General features: G+C 36.9%; 1 protein-coding gene across 1 annotated transcript; it reads right to left on the bottom strand.

The window, feature by feature from the left end:
• Positions 1-2,300: 2,300 nt before the first annotated feature.
• LOC112570680 (ubiquitin conjugation factor E4 A-like) lies at positions 2,301-17,610 on the bottom strand. Its single transcript, XM_025249241.1, has 19 exons — positions 17,553-17,610; positions 16,773-16,883; positions 16,143-16,250; positions 14,632-14,735; positions 13,866-14,027; positions 13,279-13,435; positions 12,871-13,073; positions 11,832-12,017; positions 11,418-11,535; positions 10,324-10,536; positions 9,728-9,985; positions 9,210-9,451; positions 8,539-8,708; positions 7,994-8,186; positions 7,603-7,716; positions 6,438-6,689; positions 5,756-6,007; positions 4,982-5,139; positions 2,301-4,530 (listed from the first exon to the last, which is right to left on the bottom strand). Exons 2-19 carry the CDS (start codon positions 16,870-16,872, stop codon positions 4,407-4,409), a joined length of 3,114 nt encoding a protein of 1,037 aa, XP_025105026.1. The 5' UTR covers positions 16,873-16,883; positions 17,553-17,610; the 3' UTR covers positions 2,301-4,406.
• Positions 17,611-17,623: the final 13 nt, after the last annotated feature.

Raw genomic sequence — 17,623 nt, 5'->3', positions numbered from 1 at the left:
AGATGCATGTGGGGAAAAAATACTTTAACTCAAATTCTTTACAGCAATTACTACATCCATGCCCTAATATATTTGATGAGCTTTGTATATGAATGGGAAATAATTTACTAGTCTGTAGATTATTTATGTAAGGAAAATATTCTTGTTCATGAGTTTTATTTTGCCGTTGTCCAGTTCTTCAGATCGCTAAGGGCACGTTTCCGAACTTAAAAAGATTGGTGGTGGTGTTTGCATCGACCTAAGCGTGCGAACAGACTTTTCGTTCGCGGATGACAGACGATCATAATTATGGTCACAATTTTAATACCGCGGCCAGATTTTGAAAGGCTCACGAGCGAATTCAAACAGCTTCACTTTTCAGTTTAAAAGTGAACACCACGATGCACGCATGCTTTCACTAGCTAGGTTTGTTGTATACTCACGTAGCGTGGGTCTTTTTTTGGTATGTTACCGGCCCGCCGACCAGTTAAAATTTTTGAGACAGGCCCCTAAAAAGAAAACTTTTCCCACCCATGGTCTAGAAGGTAGAAATTAATATTATGTACTAACCTAAAGGTAGTAACATGAGTGATACTCTTAGTCATTCAGGTGATCAAACTGTCCAGCTTGAAACAAATACTTAGCCGCGATCCTCGAATTGAGTCCTACCCTTGTCTACTCAGGGTACTTTGTATTATGGAGAGTTTAGAACATAAGTTAACATAGAATTGTTTTATTGTCATTAACATTGGATTAGTGGATTAGCCTGACTTATCCCGGCATCATTTCCGTTACTGATAATCCTAAACTGACAGACTTGATATAAATCAGTGTTACAATAGTTTTGTCCGAGTCGACAGCATTCTATTCGGAAACTTGGATGTCGGCGATTGGCTAATTGACAGTGTTGTCCATAGGAATGGGAATCCCATGGGAAACGTCCCATGGGATGGGATGGGATGGGGCAGTACACATTTGTATTTCCCATGGTAGTCGATACTTGATATTGTAAAATAAATTTACGCTGAAATTTGCATTGTCAGACTTTTTAAGCACAAGAAAAATACTTTTTTATTCCAGTTTCATTATGCCACGACTTTGTTAACATGTGTGCAATGTGCAGTGTTGTCCATAGGAATAGGAATCCCATGGGATGGGATGGGACAGGCATAAATTGCCATGGGATGGGATGGGATAGAAAAATATGTCCCATGGACAACCCTGCTAATTGAGGATATTCAAGAGCAGGTCTCGACCTTTCTATTTACATTAATGCTTACATTGATAGTGTCAGAACAAGAGCACTAATTTCATGTTGTTGTAATAATTGTTTCCAGAAATTTTGTTTGGTAGCGATTCAGTAGGAGTTAATAATACTGTGAGTTGACTTGATGCTACTTAAGGTCTTATTGTTGTTCCTAATCTCCCCGTGGAGCTACTGCACCCCGCCATCGGACCTGGTTCTGGGCGTCCCTTTCCAGTTGGGACCGTGTCATACCAGCAGCCTCCGCCTTTCTGTGGAGTGATCTCCATGTCTGTCTGGGCCACAGCCCTGTGGGGATACTTAGGGCAGAAGTTTAGAATTTTGGAAGTTGCATTTCGGATTCCCTTTAGAAATATTTAAGCATGGAAAAATCCATCCATACAAGTTAATGAATTATTTTTGTGATCTTGTGTAATTCCCCTTACTGGTGTTCACCGCCTCTTCCAAATCAGTAATCACATGTAAACAGTCACACCAGGAATTTTTTTGTGCTCAACTACTAGGACAGTGGTTCTTAACCTTGTTTGAGGTACCGAACCCACAAGTTTCATATGCACATTCACTGAACCCTTCTTTAGTTTCATATGCACATTCATCGAACCCTTCTTTAGTATCATCACGAATTGCGGGTGTGTCTTGACTTCTGTGGCGGAGACTCCGCCAAACCCCTGAGATCGACTCACCAAACCCCAAGGGTTCGATCGAACCCAGGTTAAGAACCACTGTACTAGGATGATAGAAACATGTCTATGTGATAGCATGACATCAGTCCTTAGCCCTACCCTCACCTGTCAATGTAGGTGATGTGATAAAATAATGATCTAGTCTGCTTTTAAACAGACACAACTCAACACATGCTGCAATTACTGACTGAAATCCTTTGAATAATTTTCTTAGTTCATAGCATAAGTTGGTCTTTTCTCCACTATTTTTCAACACAGCTGACATTTTCCAATACTCTGATCCCAACCTATAGAAGCTAGATGACAAATTAAATGATTAAAGGCAATTATAAGGCTTAAACCTAAGCAAAACTAACGCTGCAGAAAAGGAAGTGAATTATTCACTCTTTATTTCACACACATTCAAACATTTTTGCAACTTTTTTTTGCAAACAACAATTATCAAGTAATTAGTAGATTGTATTAATAGTTTTTAACAAAAGCTGATATCTCTGAGATTTAAAAACAAAAACTTTTTGTCGTTTTAAATGTCTGATTATGTATAATATTGTTTACATACATTTTGGGTTCTTCAATGAAAGAAGATTGTAGAGATTGTAGAGTTCTTTTTTTCAGTCTGTCCAGCCTAACTACTATAATCAATACCCTTTGCCCCACCAACACAATCCTCTGGAAAAAAAAACCCACAATATTAAATGAATAAGAATAATTAACTGGAATTTATCATGCATCTTGCCAGGCAAAACTGCCGATTTCTAAACCTAAGATGTGTGCATCTCAGCAAATAATGGTACTGGAATCACTGACCCTCTCCTTCTTGTCTACTAAAATAAACATCCTATGAAGAAAACATCACCGATATAATTCCGGATTATAAACAACTTATAAGTTCATACTCTCAATGAAAAAGAGTCTTTCAGCAACAAGTGTAACAGACCTGTTGGGGTATTGATAGATGCACATGCACAAATAATATGAAATTAAACAACTACTGCTCGTCGGCGTAAAATTGTGTAGTGTATAGACATGTATAAAAGCAAATATTTTGACACGTATTTCTGGTGTATGTACAATACTGAATATTAAATAATGAGTGTTCTTTTGCCTTTCTATATGTTGTTCTTTACATGAAATGCACGTCTGTACTATTCTGTTATTCTGCTACAGAGAAAGGTGTGTGTTTAGGTATGCATAGGCATGGTGTTGCTGCTGTTATTGCTACACATGAGGAAACAACCGAAAATTCAATGAGACTCTTTCTTACATGACATGACGTGGCAATCATCTACATCCACAATCTAATAAATATTAAACCCAGCAGGACTGAATGTTGATAATTCCTAATTACATGCTCTCTCATGTAAGCGCAGATGACATAACACCCCATAAGCTGGTGACATGATGGCAATGCATAAATATATGGTTGAACAGTCCTGGAGCCCAATGTTTTACATCCTCTTGCACAACTGCACAAATGTTACACAGTAAGGACACTAAGATCTAGCAATATAGCCATAAGACAGGACTGATGGCCTTAGTCAAGACCACTTTCAGAGGTGTGCATGAAACAACAAAATAGGCAATGCAATGCACACCATCACCATCTAGGACGAGGCAGCCCCAATTTTTAAATTTCACAACTGGTAAGAGGACAAGCAGTAATCAAGACTGTATTAGCAGCATGGCTCTTGAATTCAACAACCAGTTAAGCCAGTAAATACAGGGCCAACAGACTGAAACTGAGAATGGAACATTCAACTGGTAGGGGATAACCAGAGATAGAAATTTTGTTTACTGTAAATTTCAGTCTATTGAGCACGCTTGTATAGAAGCTGCATCCACTAAATTTAAGAAAAATATCTTTTTGTTTCACAAATATGCTGCACTGATTTATAAGCTGCATCATAATCATTTCATCTCATTTTCAGCATGATGAGGGAGAGTGCTTCAGCAAATGAGGAGCTCATCTAAAACTTAATTGAAATTGGAAAAATCCACAAATAAGCTGTACTGCTGTTTAAACTGCAGAGTTTAAAGCTAGGGAAAAAAGTTGCGGCTTACAGTACGAAATTTACTGTATTTATTTTTGTCTGAAGGTTGTTGAACTAGCTAGCTTCAAAGATCCAACAGATACCTGAAACAAACTTTAATCTGCATGTGATTACATGCATTTATGTACAAAGATGATATCTATAGAGGTAAACAGTTGTGCACGACACTTGAATACTGTATAAGCCAAATTGCACGCAGTTATTTTTTTATTATTTGAAGCCTATGCCAATACCACAGTATTCTGAGAACAATAAAACAGTTCTCCATAATCCCTGATGGTAGAAGAGAAGAAAAAACTATAGTAGACATGGCTATTGAATAAGCAGCAGCTGGAGTAGCAGCTTTCAGTCTTTAATAAGTGTATTTCAGTCCATTAAATACTTTTATCACAGAACTTGGCTTAAAAAAAAAGTGCAAAAGATTCCCTGCTAACAATCCTCTGTTCTGGACTTCCGCTCTTTGATCCACTTTTGGATTCTTGCTTTAAGCTCTGGTTCTGGTATCACCATGTCCATGGTCAGGGGCATGCGATTAAAAGGATCACTCTGATCACTGGAAAGAACAAGAAAAAAAGCATACACTGTACACGTGTAACATTTTTTTTGTTAAATGTCAGATTAACATGTATAGTGTTAGTATGTACATGATTTTTACGAGTGTTTTTGGACACTGTGCTTTTTGATTATACCCTAAATGTATGTAGAATATATTTTTCTCTAAAATTTCTCATCTTTTGTGTTAACAGCGATTTTAAACTTTTGATTATATAGTAGAAAAATAATGATCTTTCTAATTTCCTTAATATATATACAGACTGTCTGCAATTAGGGTTCAGGTTTTGTGATAATTAAAAATGAAGTGCTATGGCTTAGTGGTGTTGATAATCTCAAATAAATTTACATGCACACACATTAAATGTGAATCCCTATGTTAACGTAAAAACAAAAGAAAAACACAAAGAACTTAGTGTGATCAATGTTACAAGTCCACTATTGATGACAACCTTAAAATATGACGAGCAATGACTTTGCGGTCAACAATGGTACTGGAAGAGGGCAGTCTGACTGGATCAGTCATAAGTGTGCCCAGGATAGGATCAAGAAACTCGTCAGGAGCATCTGCTAGCTGCTCCTCTTCCTCTCGACGCTGCTCCTCCAGATCCTGCAAGGACATATCAGTTATATCTAATTATTCAACTGTTGGCAGAAAACTCTAGATCCTCCCAGTCATCCTAGTTGTGCTGATAACCTAACAGCAGCCTCTGTAAATATTCCACGCACTTAACAATATCATCTGTAAATTTGCAAAATTTGTAAAGAATGTGCAGGTTGTATCAAAACACTTTGATTAACTTTCCCACTCATATCCAACCCAAAGAATGAACTTAATCCTTTTAAAAAAAAAAAAAAAAAAAAAAAAAAAAGAAAAAAGACAGCCCAGTTGAGAGATCTATTATGGTGTTCTTTCAAAGTGATGCTAGCTCTAAAGAATACTTTGTAACATAATTTTCATGAATGTATTATCATAAATGTATTGTTTTTAAGTTACTTCTCTGATGCATATGACATTGTCCGTAATTTTAAAATAGATTTTTAAAGTTATGCCTGTTATTTTCTATGTCTTATGAATAATGTATGCTCAGAGGAAGATAAATATTTTAACCATTATTATTTCTTAATCTAATATTTACTGCCACCTTTAATTTTATCTCTATATACATTGTATGTATTTGCATTGACTAAACTAAAACAGCTGGACAGAAAGACTCATTTCTCACCTTAATCCTGTCCTCAAATGCTGAAAAATCAGAGACCATCTGTGGTGATTGGGCGACCTTCTGCAGTATCTTGGCAGCTTGGTGCAACAACTTTGGTGTAAATGAGCGCTCATCACTGAGTACTGCTACACAAAATGTATCATCTTTCTCCAGATTGAGATAAATCTGAACAATCTCCAGCAAAATTACCTGAGGCTTGAACTCAAAGTCTTCTCTGTCCTTCACAGAGAATTCTCGTTGTTTGGGCCCAACCTAGAAACAAAAACAAAGAATTTTCTTTTTTGAAGGTGAAAAAATCATTTCAAGCAAACACTAAAATGGCAATGCCAAAGTTATTTACATTCAGAAATACAGCAAGAGATATGCTAAGACTGAACTTCCATGCATGAAGAACAAGTAAGATGGCAAACAGATTGGAAATAAAAAGAGGGACGAAAATGTGTCCACGTATGCAAATGTGTCCACTGAATGTGTACATATATCTGTGTGTTTCTGTGTGTGTATGCGTTCACATCAGTAACACTGCAGAGGACATTTCCACATTCTTCTTAACACCTCACACTTACAAGATGTGGTATCCATGCTTCCTGAAGACATACTTTCCAGAGGCACATAAATATCTTTCTGTCGTCTCCACACTCTCCCACACACTTACGACAACGCAGAGCACATACAATCTTACCAAGCAGCACAGAAAATAGTTTAACATAGCAGCGATGCGGTCCACAAATGTAGGATGGCAGAAAATTGAGGTGATGCGAGTTGTCAAAAGCTGCAGGGCATGGATTGTGTGGTTGGCCATAACATTGTGGTAGCGAGCCAGCATGCCCAGCTGCCGAAGTAACCCTTCCTGTTCCTGTTTCTGCTGAGGTGTCATTCCATTCCATGCTCCAGACTCTTTTTCCTGCTGCTTGACCTTAATTTGGCTCATGTGCTGTCAACACCAGTAGACACAGACTTATCACAGAGTCTAGGTTAAAATGATAGTATTTATTTGTTACTCTATGTCAGGGGTGTCAAACACCCGGCCCGCGGGCCACATCCGGCCCGCCATGAAATTTTACCTGGCCCGCGAAAGAAGTTAAGTTAATCATTGTTAATGGCCCGGTGACAAGTAAAAGGCAAACAACAGAAAAGTTCCAAGAAGGAAAGCAAGAGATGGGATGAGTTTAGTGAAGTTTGTATAGACCACCAACAGTGCACTGGTCAAGTTACCACCGCTCCTGTTGATGACCAGAAGGGATGGGGAAGGCGGGGCCCATAAATCTGACCTTTGACACGCGACACCCTGTCCTGAACACGGGCCGCGGGTCGAAGATTTTTAGTACCTGTTAACTTCCCTGAATCGGTCCGAGATCAAAGGGTGACTAGACTTGAATCTTGAGCATGTTTGGCAGCACATATTTGTGTGAGCAACTTTTCTCTGTGATGAAGATCAACAAACATCACACAGGATTCGTCTTACTGATGTCCACTTGCAGTCCATCCTGAGACTCTTCACAACACAGAAACTTACTCTAAACACAAACTTGTTGCCAAGAAAAGATGTCAAACGTCCATTTCTGACAAAATAAATTAAGAAGAAAAACTGCGAATCCTTGGTTTGTTATTACTTTAATTTTGTTTTAATGTATGATTTTTTTTTACACAAAATTAATAACAAAAAGTTTAGTTTTTTACTGTTCAATAAAAAGTTATCGGACTTAAATAATAACCTTCGGCCCGCCACCTTGTGGACGATGTGAGATTTGGCCCCCTGGGTAATTGAGTTTGACACCCCTGCTCTATGTCATAGTCATAGAAGCAGACTTAAAAAAAAAAAATTAAAAAAAGGCTTGGTCACTCACAGACAATGCTTCATCCAGGAGAAATGTAGCATCATTCACCAGAAGATTAATGAAGCGAAGAAAAAGAGGTGCATTAGTGTCTTCAATGTGCTCTTCAGCATATGCTGCCAGATCCTGTCAACAAAATGTTTTACACAGGTAATGTTTTCTGAGAAACTATAGCAGCACAAAATGCTAGATATTTACTCTTCTGATAGTGTTTTGTGAGGTGATTCAACCTTTGTCTTTTGCTGTAATTCCACAAATTTTTATATGGTCATATCCAAATCCTGGGAAATCAACAAAACCTGATGAAAGAAGCGCACTGATTTGCATACTCTGATTAGCTAGTTGTAAAAGTGTGAGCAAGGTTCTCACAGGACACAGGTCTCCAATGCCTTGATACTCATACCTGGATAGCCTTTTGATGAATTTCTTGTTCCCAGATGTAATCAAGGACTAGATACATGGGCCGTCGGTAGTTGAACTTTTGCTCAAATTGTACGCTTTGTCCAGTCATCTCTATGCTCACAAACACATGAAGTAATGTCTCTGCCAGGTGTGAAATAAGTGGGTGTCTTTGGAACACCTGTTCCCTGGCAAACCTGTAAATAAGAACGCACTTCTGATGTTAGACATAAAAAAACAATCACCAACTCTGCAAACCTGTGTTACATGACAGGAGGAATGATTTACAGCATAGAAAACACTACATTAATTTTCATGACCCTTGGCAAGACTCAAACAAATGATTGACACTCATATCACTTACCTCCAGGTTTCAGTTGACATAATGATTACAATGACCTTCAGTAAAGTTTACCGTTTATGCTTAAGTAAAGAGCTTTGTATGCGGTCAATAACTACTGTATGACCAGAAAACATTTTGGTTCTTTTTTTTTTTTTTTTTATAAAAAGGACAGCTCTCTCGTGTTTGCAGCTCAGTTAAAAACTCACTTTGCAAAAATGCCCCGTGAATCATCACGTGGAGGAATGAGTGCAGCTAACATATCAGCTAACTCTGCTCGGAGATGAGGATTTTTCAAGCGCTGTGGGCTTCCCATGAAAACTAACACCAATGTCATGAAATGGTCACTCTCCTCCCCAGCAACATCAAACATATCATCCTTCCAGAAAACAAAAGGAAAAGATTATGCCACAATCGTAATCCCAGATAATACATTTAGCACACATTTCTAGTCTTTGTCAGCTTATTTGAGCTGATATAAATGCTTCAGACTTTATCTAAAGTGATCAGTTTTGAAGTTGTTTCTGGTAGAAAAAAATGTGCTGAAAATTAATTAGATCTGATTCTTTATCACCAAAAATATTTAAATAAACTATATCTATATGGTAATTTCAAATGTAAAAACTGTTTTTTTTTCCCATAAATTCTTTAAACTGTGTAAACTACTGTCTACTGCTGTATTAACTACAGTGCTCTTCATCGTTATTTTTAATGCAGTTCACAGAACTGTTTGACAGAGTTCTTAAGCCATGGTAAAATTAGGGTTTGGGTTTGTCCAAGTAAATGTAGTTTGCTTGTGTAACAGAACTGTGAACCCTGCCTCACATTCACATATTAGATTTGGCTATACATGGATGGATCTCAGAAAATACAAACTTACCTTGAACTGATGCATAAAGAGAACAAAATCTGTCACATTGCCAATTACATATTCTGGAATGTAAGTAATGGCTGGCATGGTTTTCTGGGGCAAAGGAAAGGTAACAGACTGGAACTTGTTATCAAGAGGATGGGTTCCCAACTGGCACAGCCATGAGGACGTGGCCAGGTGAAAATGCAAGCTCATTTCCAGAAGTTGTGTTTGGGACAATGCTGCTTTCATGCTCAGAAACAAGGTCATACCTAAGATAAAAGTCATATGATTATTTATGTTGATATTGGCCACTTAAATGGATTTGCAAACATTTTCTTCCAAAGCAAATCCCCAAAATGTATAGAAAATCAGACCATGAGATGGCACTTAAGCCAGAAAGACCTAAAGACTATGGTCTGAAATACTACCCATGTAGTCGAAACATGTGAGATATAAGATCAACTAAGAAAGAAATCTGAATGCTACAATATTTCTCTCCTGACATATTATGCTAAAAGAAAAATGGCAGTCCACTGTATGTTTACCCTTCTCCATTTGCACTTTGATGCTTTGAACAAGATCATCCTGGTCAGAACCTGCCTGAGCCCTGACCTCTTGATAAAGACGCTGGACTCTGTGGAGATCCTGGTTGAGTTTGACTAATTTCTCATGGACTGCATGAAACCCTACTCGTAATGCTTGATGTGTCAAGAAGAAACATTCAGTCACAAAGTTGTAGGGGGCTTGAGTTGGCAGAGGTTCCATATCTTCAGTGGTAACCAGTCGAGTTTCTTCTTTTAAACCTGTGCATGAAAGCTTTGTTATTTAGATGATTGTTCAGAGAATACAGTAACAGATGAACCAGCATAAAAAGCAGATTTCAAAACTTGCCTACACCTGACAGGTCATATGGGATCAAAGATCTTTGATGCGACTCCTTTCCAATGCAATTTAGATATTGAAATAAGTTCAAACCCCAAATCTATGGAGACATTTTAAAGCACATCAGTTTATTGGGCATGAGATGAATGAACTCACAAATGTAACAACCTTACAACTTTTAGGGACATTTCTAATCGGTAGACAAGTGTAACTTTCGCTCCATGAGGCCTGTTTATCTTATTCCCTAAATTATACCTACCTTTAGCATGGACACCCATGGAGTTGGCTTCATCTTCATCAGCAACAACTACAGCAGTGTAGCTAGGCTGTATCTTCATAAGTTTAGGTGAAAGAGGTTTAGCAAAGGGCTGTGACAAACGAAGCATGACATAGCATAGGTTGAGAGCAAATCCTTCGCTGCAGTATGCTTGGCTGAAGAGCTGCGGCATGCTGGACCATAGCTTTGTGCGTCCTGACAGAGGAACAAATGTCAAAATCAAATATTGTTCAGTATATGCAAATTCTTATCTTCTGATTACTTAATGTTTCTTTTTATTTCGAAAGAAATATTCACCGTATTAAAGCATTTTATTTCTTATACACATAATCTGGCTTTTATTTTGTTTGGCACCCTATACTTTCTTCTTAAACATATTGTATTATCTTCATGAGCAGAAGCTGGAATTTTGTTTTGATTCTGTGAATATAGTGGAAGTATTAAGGCAGATTAAGTACAAAGGGAAAGAACACAGTTGGATGGTTAAAGCACTGGGGTCTGAATCTGGAGGAGAACCATTCTAATACCTGTGTGACAAAGTGAACTTCCTCAGCTGACTCAGCTATCAAGCATGGATACCTTACTCCATAAAGGGTAGAGGAGGTAACACAATGAGGAGGAAGAGACGGGAAACCTCCCAGACAAAAAGCTGGCCATGAGTAAAGTGTGGTCTCTAATACCTAACTCCCCATGACCAAATAGCTTAGGGAATAGTCTTTACCTTAAAATATGATCTGCAGTGCAGAAATAAGAAATATTTAAACTCTAATTATAATTCAAATATTATTCCTTCATAAAAAAAAAATTCATCATGTAGCAACACTTTTACAACATTCTGCTCAAGTATGAAAGCATTCCTGATAAATTAACATGCCTGCACATATATGCACCCAAGTATGAATGAGTGAATCCCTATTAACTTGCATGTGTCGATTCATACATTAACACATCCATGTTTACATTTGTAAATCCACACATGTGTGCACTTGCACATTTAGACCTTGGTATACACTTGTACATTTACACATTTATGTGTACATTTGATTGTGATTTACACATTTCAAAATGCACCTTACCTGCATTTGCATGCAAACAGTTTCCAAGCCAAGACAAGACTCTATTACGTAGATCTGGGGATAATTTGATGATAGAGAAAAGCAGGTTGTAGACTCCATCACACACTACTGATAATGGCTGAAATTAAAACATCAATAATGTGCTTAGTGAAGTAAAAACATGAGGTCATGATAAACCTAATTAGCAAGTCCCCAGCTCTGCCATAGACTGAGATCTTCACAACATAAATATATCAATACACTCTGTCATTTGTGTTGTCGATCTTCCTGCACATGATGATGTTGTTAGGCATCTATCATCTCAAGAATGAAAGGGGGTTATTCACCAAGATAAGAAATATAGTATCTTGCACTAAGCTTTATCAGATCATTACATGCTGTTATACCTTTAAGTGAATGTATGTCACTACTTACCAGCCACAAATTAGACTCTGTAATGTCATGCTCCCTCTTGGACTGGGAAGAAGGGCTGGTGAAGAACTCATAAGGGCCAGTCTCATTCTTGGGTATGCAGCTCAGAGACAAGATAGAGCCTAGCAGTGAAGACTCATAAGCCCGCCCATTGTTTGTATTTTGAGGTGTGTTGTAATTCATGAAAACCTTTCCAAAAGCATGACATTCCACATGAACATATGGCACAATCAGCTACTGATGCAATAATAACAACATTTTAAGCAATAATTGCAACACTTTTACAACAAATGGGTAGCTTTGAACTACAGGCTTTTGATGCATACTATTCTTTTGAAAATATGTCTGAATCCTCTACATTGGCACTGCATGGTCTCCAGTACCTCTCCGAATTCACTCCCATATCTATGCCACATGACTTCTTTGCTAATCTTCTGACACCAAGCTTCTTTGAGTTCCACTAACTAAGACAAAGACATATGGACAGAGTTCTTTCTCCTACCAAGCCCCATCAACTTGAAATGGATTACCTGTCAGCATTCGTTACTCTAATTCTCTTACCACTTTTAAGTCCAAACTTAAGACACATCTTTTCAGAACGACGACTTTCCTGTGACCCTCTCCATAAGCATGCATAACGTGCCTGTAATTTACTTTTTGTATAAGTGAGTGTATGTTGTAGAAATGAGCATGTCTGTTACAAGCGAATGTGTGTGAATGGTTGTTGATGATTTAGTCTATATATGATTTATGTAAAGTGCTACGAGCAAATCTTTTGAAAGGAGCTATATAAATCCTTATTATTATTGTTACACATGAAAATAAGATTTTGTAAAAATAAGATAAACTCCCCGAGTACAACTCTTAACAACAGCAGACATATGTACAATTCTACTAAGGAAAAGACTGAAGATACATTTCCCAATTAAAAGATATGCACAAACATGGGTTGATGAACAAATTCAGCTTGTATGGGATGATTTTTCATGTGCAGGTTGCATATGACAAGGAACCAATAGCAAAGCAGGAAATCTGTAAGTACCTCAGCCAGGATCGGATTTCTTGCGAAGAATTCCAAAAGACAGATGTGAGCACCAACTTCAGCATGAACAAGAGTAAACTTTCGGAATTGCTGTAAAAGTTTGTTTAGGACACCTTCCAACACAGCTTGCAGTGTGATATCTTCTGGATTGTTGTGAATCTCTTCACAGACTGTCTGAAGAAACTGAACACCACTTCCTGAACCTTTAAATAAAATAAAAATTAATAAAAGTCCTTATTTCATCTACATTTAATCTTAGGTGAAGTGTGATCTCAGTCCACAGTACAACAAACATAACATAAAACATAAAGCATAAAAAAACATAAAACATAAACATAAAAAAACGTAACATAAAACATAAAAACATAAGCTTTACACACATTCATCCTCTGTTTATGAAGCACTTACCACCCCTGACCAAGTCTTCTTTCAGAATCTCCAAGAACTGATCAGAAAATGACTGTGAAGGAAGTAAAAATGGCTGCTGAAGGCACATCTTGGCATTCATGATAACTGATGCCTCGCACTGAACTGCAAAGGCATACTGTCCCATCAGTCCCGAATTCTGAAACACAACACTCTCAGAATTATGAAAGTTGAATCAAATGTCTATAAAATTATAATTACTAGCTATCATAGTGAGCTCTTTCATTACTGGAAGTTCTTCAATAACCCATACTGAAATGAAAAGTATGTCATGTTTAACAGCTTTAAAAAGGAAAATATTTACTTTTGTCAATGTTGTTAGGTAAGAATGAAACACCTGGGCAGCAAATAAACTTCAGCATCATTTTGTTATCCAGCATGTAAGGCTCAAGAAATTTAGACATACTGCAAAGAATGGGAATTCAATCAAAAATCCCAGGAAAATCCCACAAAACAATAAATGTTCATTAACTTAATCCCTTCTCATATGGAAGACAAAATAATTATTTCTGGTCTCTAGCAGTGCAAACACACAAAGTTTTCACTTCCATGAAGTAAACACAAATAACCTTTAAGAAGTTCTGTTGCTGCTGGCATCGCTTGAAGCATGCAGACAAGTAGAGCAAGGCGTTGGCTTCTGTCGCATCAGCAGCACTTGCATCATGTTTGCAAGGACGAGTGGCTTTCAATGCTGCTGATGGATCTTCTAGCATTATCCTTTCAAAAACTACCTGAAAACAATTTACCTTTTGAATAAAAAAGGGCAGAAAAATGGTTTGGGGCACGAAAAATAAAAGTGAATCTTTTTTAAAACACTGAATCATCAATTAAGCACTCCTGAGACATAAATGGAAATAAAATAGTAATGAATAAATGAAAGAAAATGTAACTAATATGATGATGGGAACCTATGACTATAAAAGTGTTTAGATGGGAGGTTTCACTAAGTAGTTTGTAATAAAAAATACAGGAAAATAGATATTTCATCATTATGTTGCTATAAATGTCAGTGATAGTGTTATATGCACAACATCACAAATAATTAAAGCTGATTCTTGACAGATCACAATAATATTAATGCATGATCAAATTTTGGGGTTTTCTTTTTGGTGTGGAGTCAATAAAGTATCCAATCTGGAAATCCATTAAATTTCTTAGCAGTTTTAACTGAATACATTCCAATCACTCTGATGTATGCCAAAATCTTCATTGTTCAACAGTGGTCCATTACAATACAAATAAACATGAAAGCACACAACACCACCCATCCACCAACTAATCCCTATGTAAATCTTTTGTAGGTACGAATAATGCATCAGACACTATTATACTTACATGACCAAGCTTTTCTTGGCTAATGATCACACGATCACCCAAAACTTTGGCCAAGTCAGCCAGATAAATGCAGTGGGCTGGTCTATTAAGATCTTTTCTAAGGTCTGTAAAAATGGAATGACAAGTGACAGGCAAGCTCCATATGCATGTAGATGATTTAAATCACATCAACAATTCTATCTATTCTATCTAATACTCTTCGTGCATCAGGTTGCACATATAAGGCCTCAACCAGAGTCTGCCACCGATGTCGATCAGCTGAAACCCGCTCTAGGTGACCCACATCAACAATTAGTACCAAAAACAAAACCAAAAAAACCAAAAAAACAAAATTGAGAGTAAATTCTCTTTCTTTGAGACTTACCAGATGACATGACCATTGGAAATAAAGGGCTAGCCCTTTAACCATCAAAAAAAAAGTTGTCTCCCCTGAAAGTGAGCTCGCACATCTCTGAGCCCTCCACTATAGTTAGGTGAACAACTGCCAACACCATAAAAGCCCAAATGTAGGGCTAACACACCAGTTATTTTCAATGGTTACTGTGGTGTTCACTAGCCTCTGCTCTTACCATATGCAATGCTCACTTTGGGCTGAAAACTTGTGCTTTGTCATGTGGTACCAACTGTACTATAGGTGCATGCTCTCTACAAATCTTTCGTCATATTTTCTTGTAACATGGTCTTCTTTTCCTTGAAAAAAGATGTGTGTTTTTTCCAAAGTGTCACTGGTATTACATTTACAAAGAATTCCGAAAAAGGACATGTGTTTGTCAGTCACCAGCAAAAAAGCTTATGACACCAGACTTGTCACTTGTACTATGGTTTTTTTAATGCTATAGAGAATTCTATGTTTTGCGTCAGAATTCTTGAGTCACTGTGCTTCTTTTCCTTAAGAAAAAGACCTGTTTGGACAGCCAGTGTCTCTTGAGCTACAACTTTTCGTTTGTTAAACAGAAAGTATAACCTTTTATTTCCTATGGTCATGTTATCTGGTACAGTCAGAAAAGAAATGCTACTCCTACAGTGCTAGAAACTCATGCTAAATAAATGTCTTGCAAAACATACTTTTTTTTTATTACAGTCTAACAAGGGAAATCAAAATAAAATGAATTCATAAACATAACACTTTGGTAATAATGAATAATAATAAGAAGAACCATAGCTGCTTTGTGAACATTTGACTGTAATCTGTGTGTGTATGTGTGCATGTGCTTGTGTGCACATAAATATACATTATGAGTCAAAGAGAGAAAGACAGAAAGGTTGATAATGCAGGATTTTATGATTGAGCAATTTGTTAGAAAAAAATAGAAAAATATTATCATGTTCAAATATCTATCAAAACAATTAGTATTATTATTGCCTGTACTTTATATAACCTTAAAAGTTCTTCCTTCAACATTTACCACAAACATTTATTACAGCATTACCATATTATACTTTAATAACTGTTGAGATTATGCCACTGAACTATGTCAATATACCCATTTCTAAATGGCAGAATAGTTTACCTGGGTCAAGTGTAATCAGAAATATTTTTTCCACAAGTGCATTCAGCTCTGCTTCCTCTCTCACAAGACTTGATGGCTCTTCTATTTTCTCAGCTGTTGGAAGCTTACCTTCAGAACACAAGATAGTGACAGTCAATTTATAAGAAAGTGCTGAAACAAACTCTTGATGTCATAGAAGGCTAGGATGAGAAATCAACAAAACACATGCAGTTTTTTAATATTTCATGACTGCTGAAAATTAATAGCAGCCACTATTATTTCTATACTTTATTCTGCCCAAGCATTTTAAATTCATATGTATACAATAATAAAGATGCAGGCAATAGACTTTTTCTCCTAGGTAAAAAAAAAAAAAAAAAGACTGCTTTACACATTTCTGTGAAGGCAATAAAAGAAGAAAACCATGTGACAGGAATTAAAGAAAAAAATGTTTACTACAATTTTTCGTTTTATCCTTCCCAGCCTGCAAGAGCTTTGGGATTTTGAAGGGCCCCCTCATGGGAGGACGGGATGAAAATAAGGGCTACGGGCGATACTGCTCGTAAATGACCGAACCCCCATAGGGCGTAGCCGTTACGCGATTACAACAACCCAATGAAGAAGCAATAAATAAATCTGTGAGGTTCTCACCACTTGTTGATTGTGTTTGACTATACTCTTTTGCAAGGTCAAGACTGGGAAAAAGAGCTGCAAACGGGTTGCTAGAAATGTCAGACTGTGAATCCATCATGCATCTGAGCCCTGAAAAATGTGCATAAATCAATCTAACAATCATCACTGACATTAAATGACATTAAATCCTAATCAGCATCAGCAGCATTTATAAGCATTTTCATAAGGTACACTTATTCAGTAATTCACACTATAATAAACATGAGTGGATGAATAGTTACGTAAGACCACTATTCTCGATCAGGAATGAAAAGCAATACTCAGTAGTCAAAGAAGAAGTAACATTAAATTGTTCGAGCGTAAAAAAATCAAGCAGTATTTTAAGATTGTACATAATTAGTACTTTTTCCAATATTGTCACTCGTCTCCAATTTTTGTTCTGGATTTCGACCTAATTTTGTGGTTTTGTATTTACTATTATTGCCCTAGCGTATGCGATGGGTATGACAGAATTTGTTTTTCTATAGTGCTTTTGATGTGCAGTTGTCGTTAACATGCTTCTTATAAATGATAACTAAGATTAATTTCATCTTTATTTTTGTTATCTTTCAACTAATATCAATTTGTTATCGAAGTCGTTTCTTTCGAGCGAACTATTGTTTTTACTCAATAGAACAGAAACATATATACATACATCAAAGGTTTTACAATTTAAAATGAAAATAATAGCTGAAAAAAGACTGCAGTATATGATCTGCGAGTACATCATGCAGTAAAGGCATCCAGCAATAAACTTACAAGGAACTTCAAGAACTAGTTTTATAAACAGCAGACGGCTTTTACCGGAAACACGTTTGCTGTCTCATCTC

Source organism: Pomacea canaliculata, linkage group LG1 (assembly GCF_003073045.1).
Source record: "Pomacea canaliculata isolate SZHN2017 linkage group LG1, ASM307304v1, whole genome shotgun sequence".
Taxonomy (NCBI): Eukaryota; Metazoa; Mollusca; class Gastropoda; order Architaenioglossa; family Ampullariidae; genus Pomacea; species Pomacea canaliculata.
Note: the sequence above shows the minus strand (reverse complement) of the source record. Positions and strands in the feature narration are given on the sequence as shown.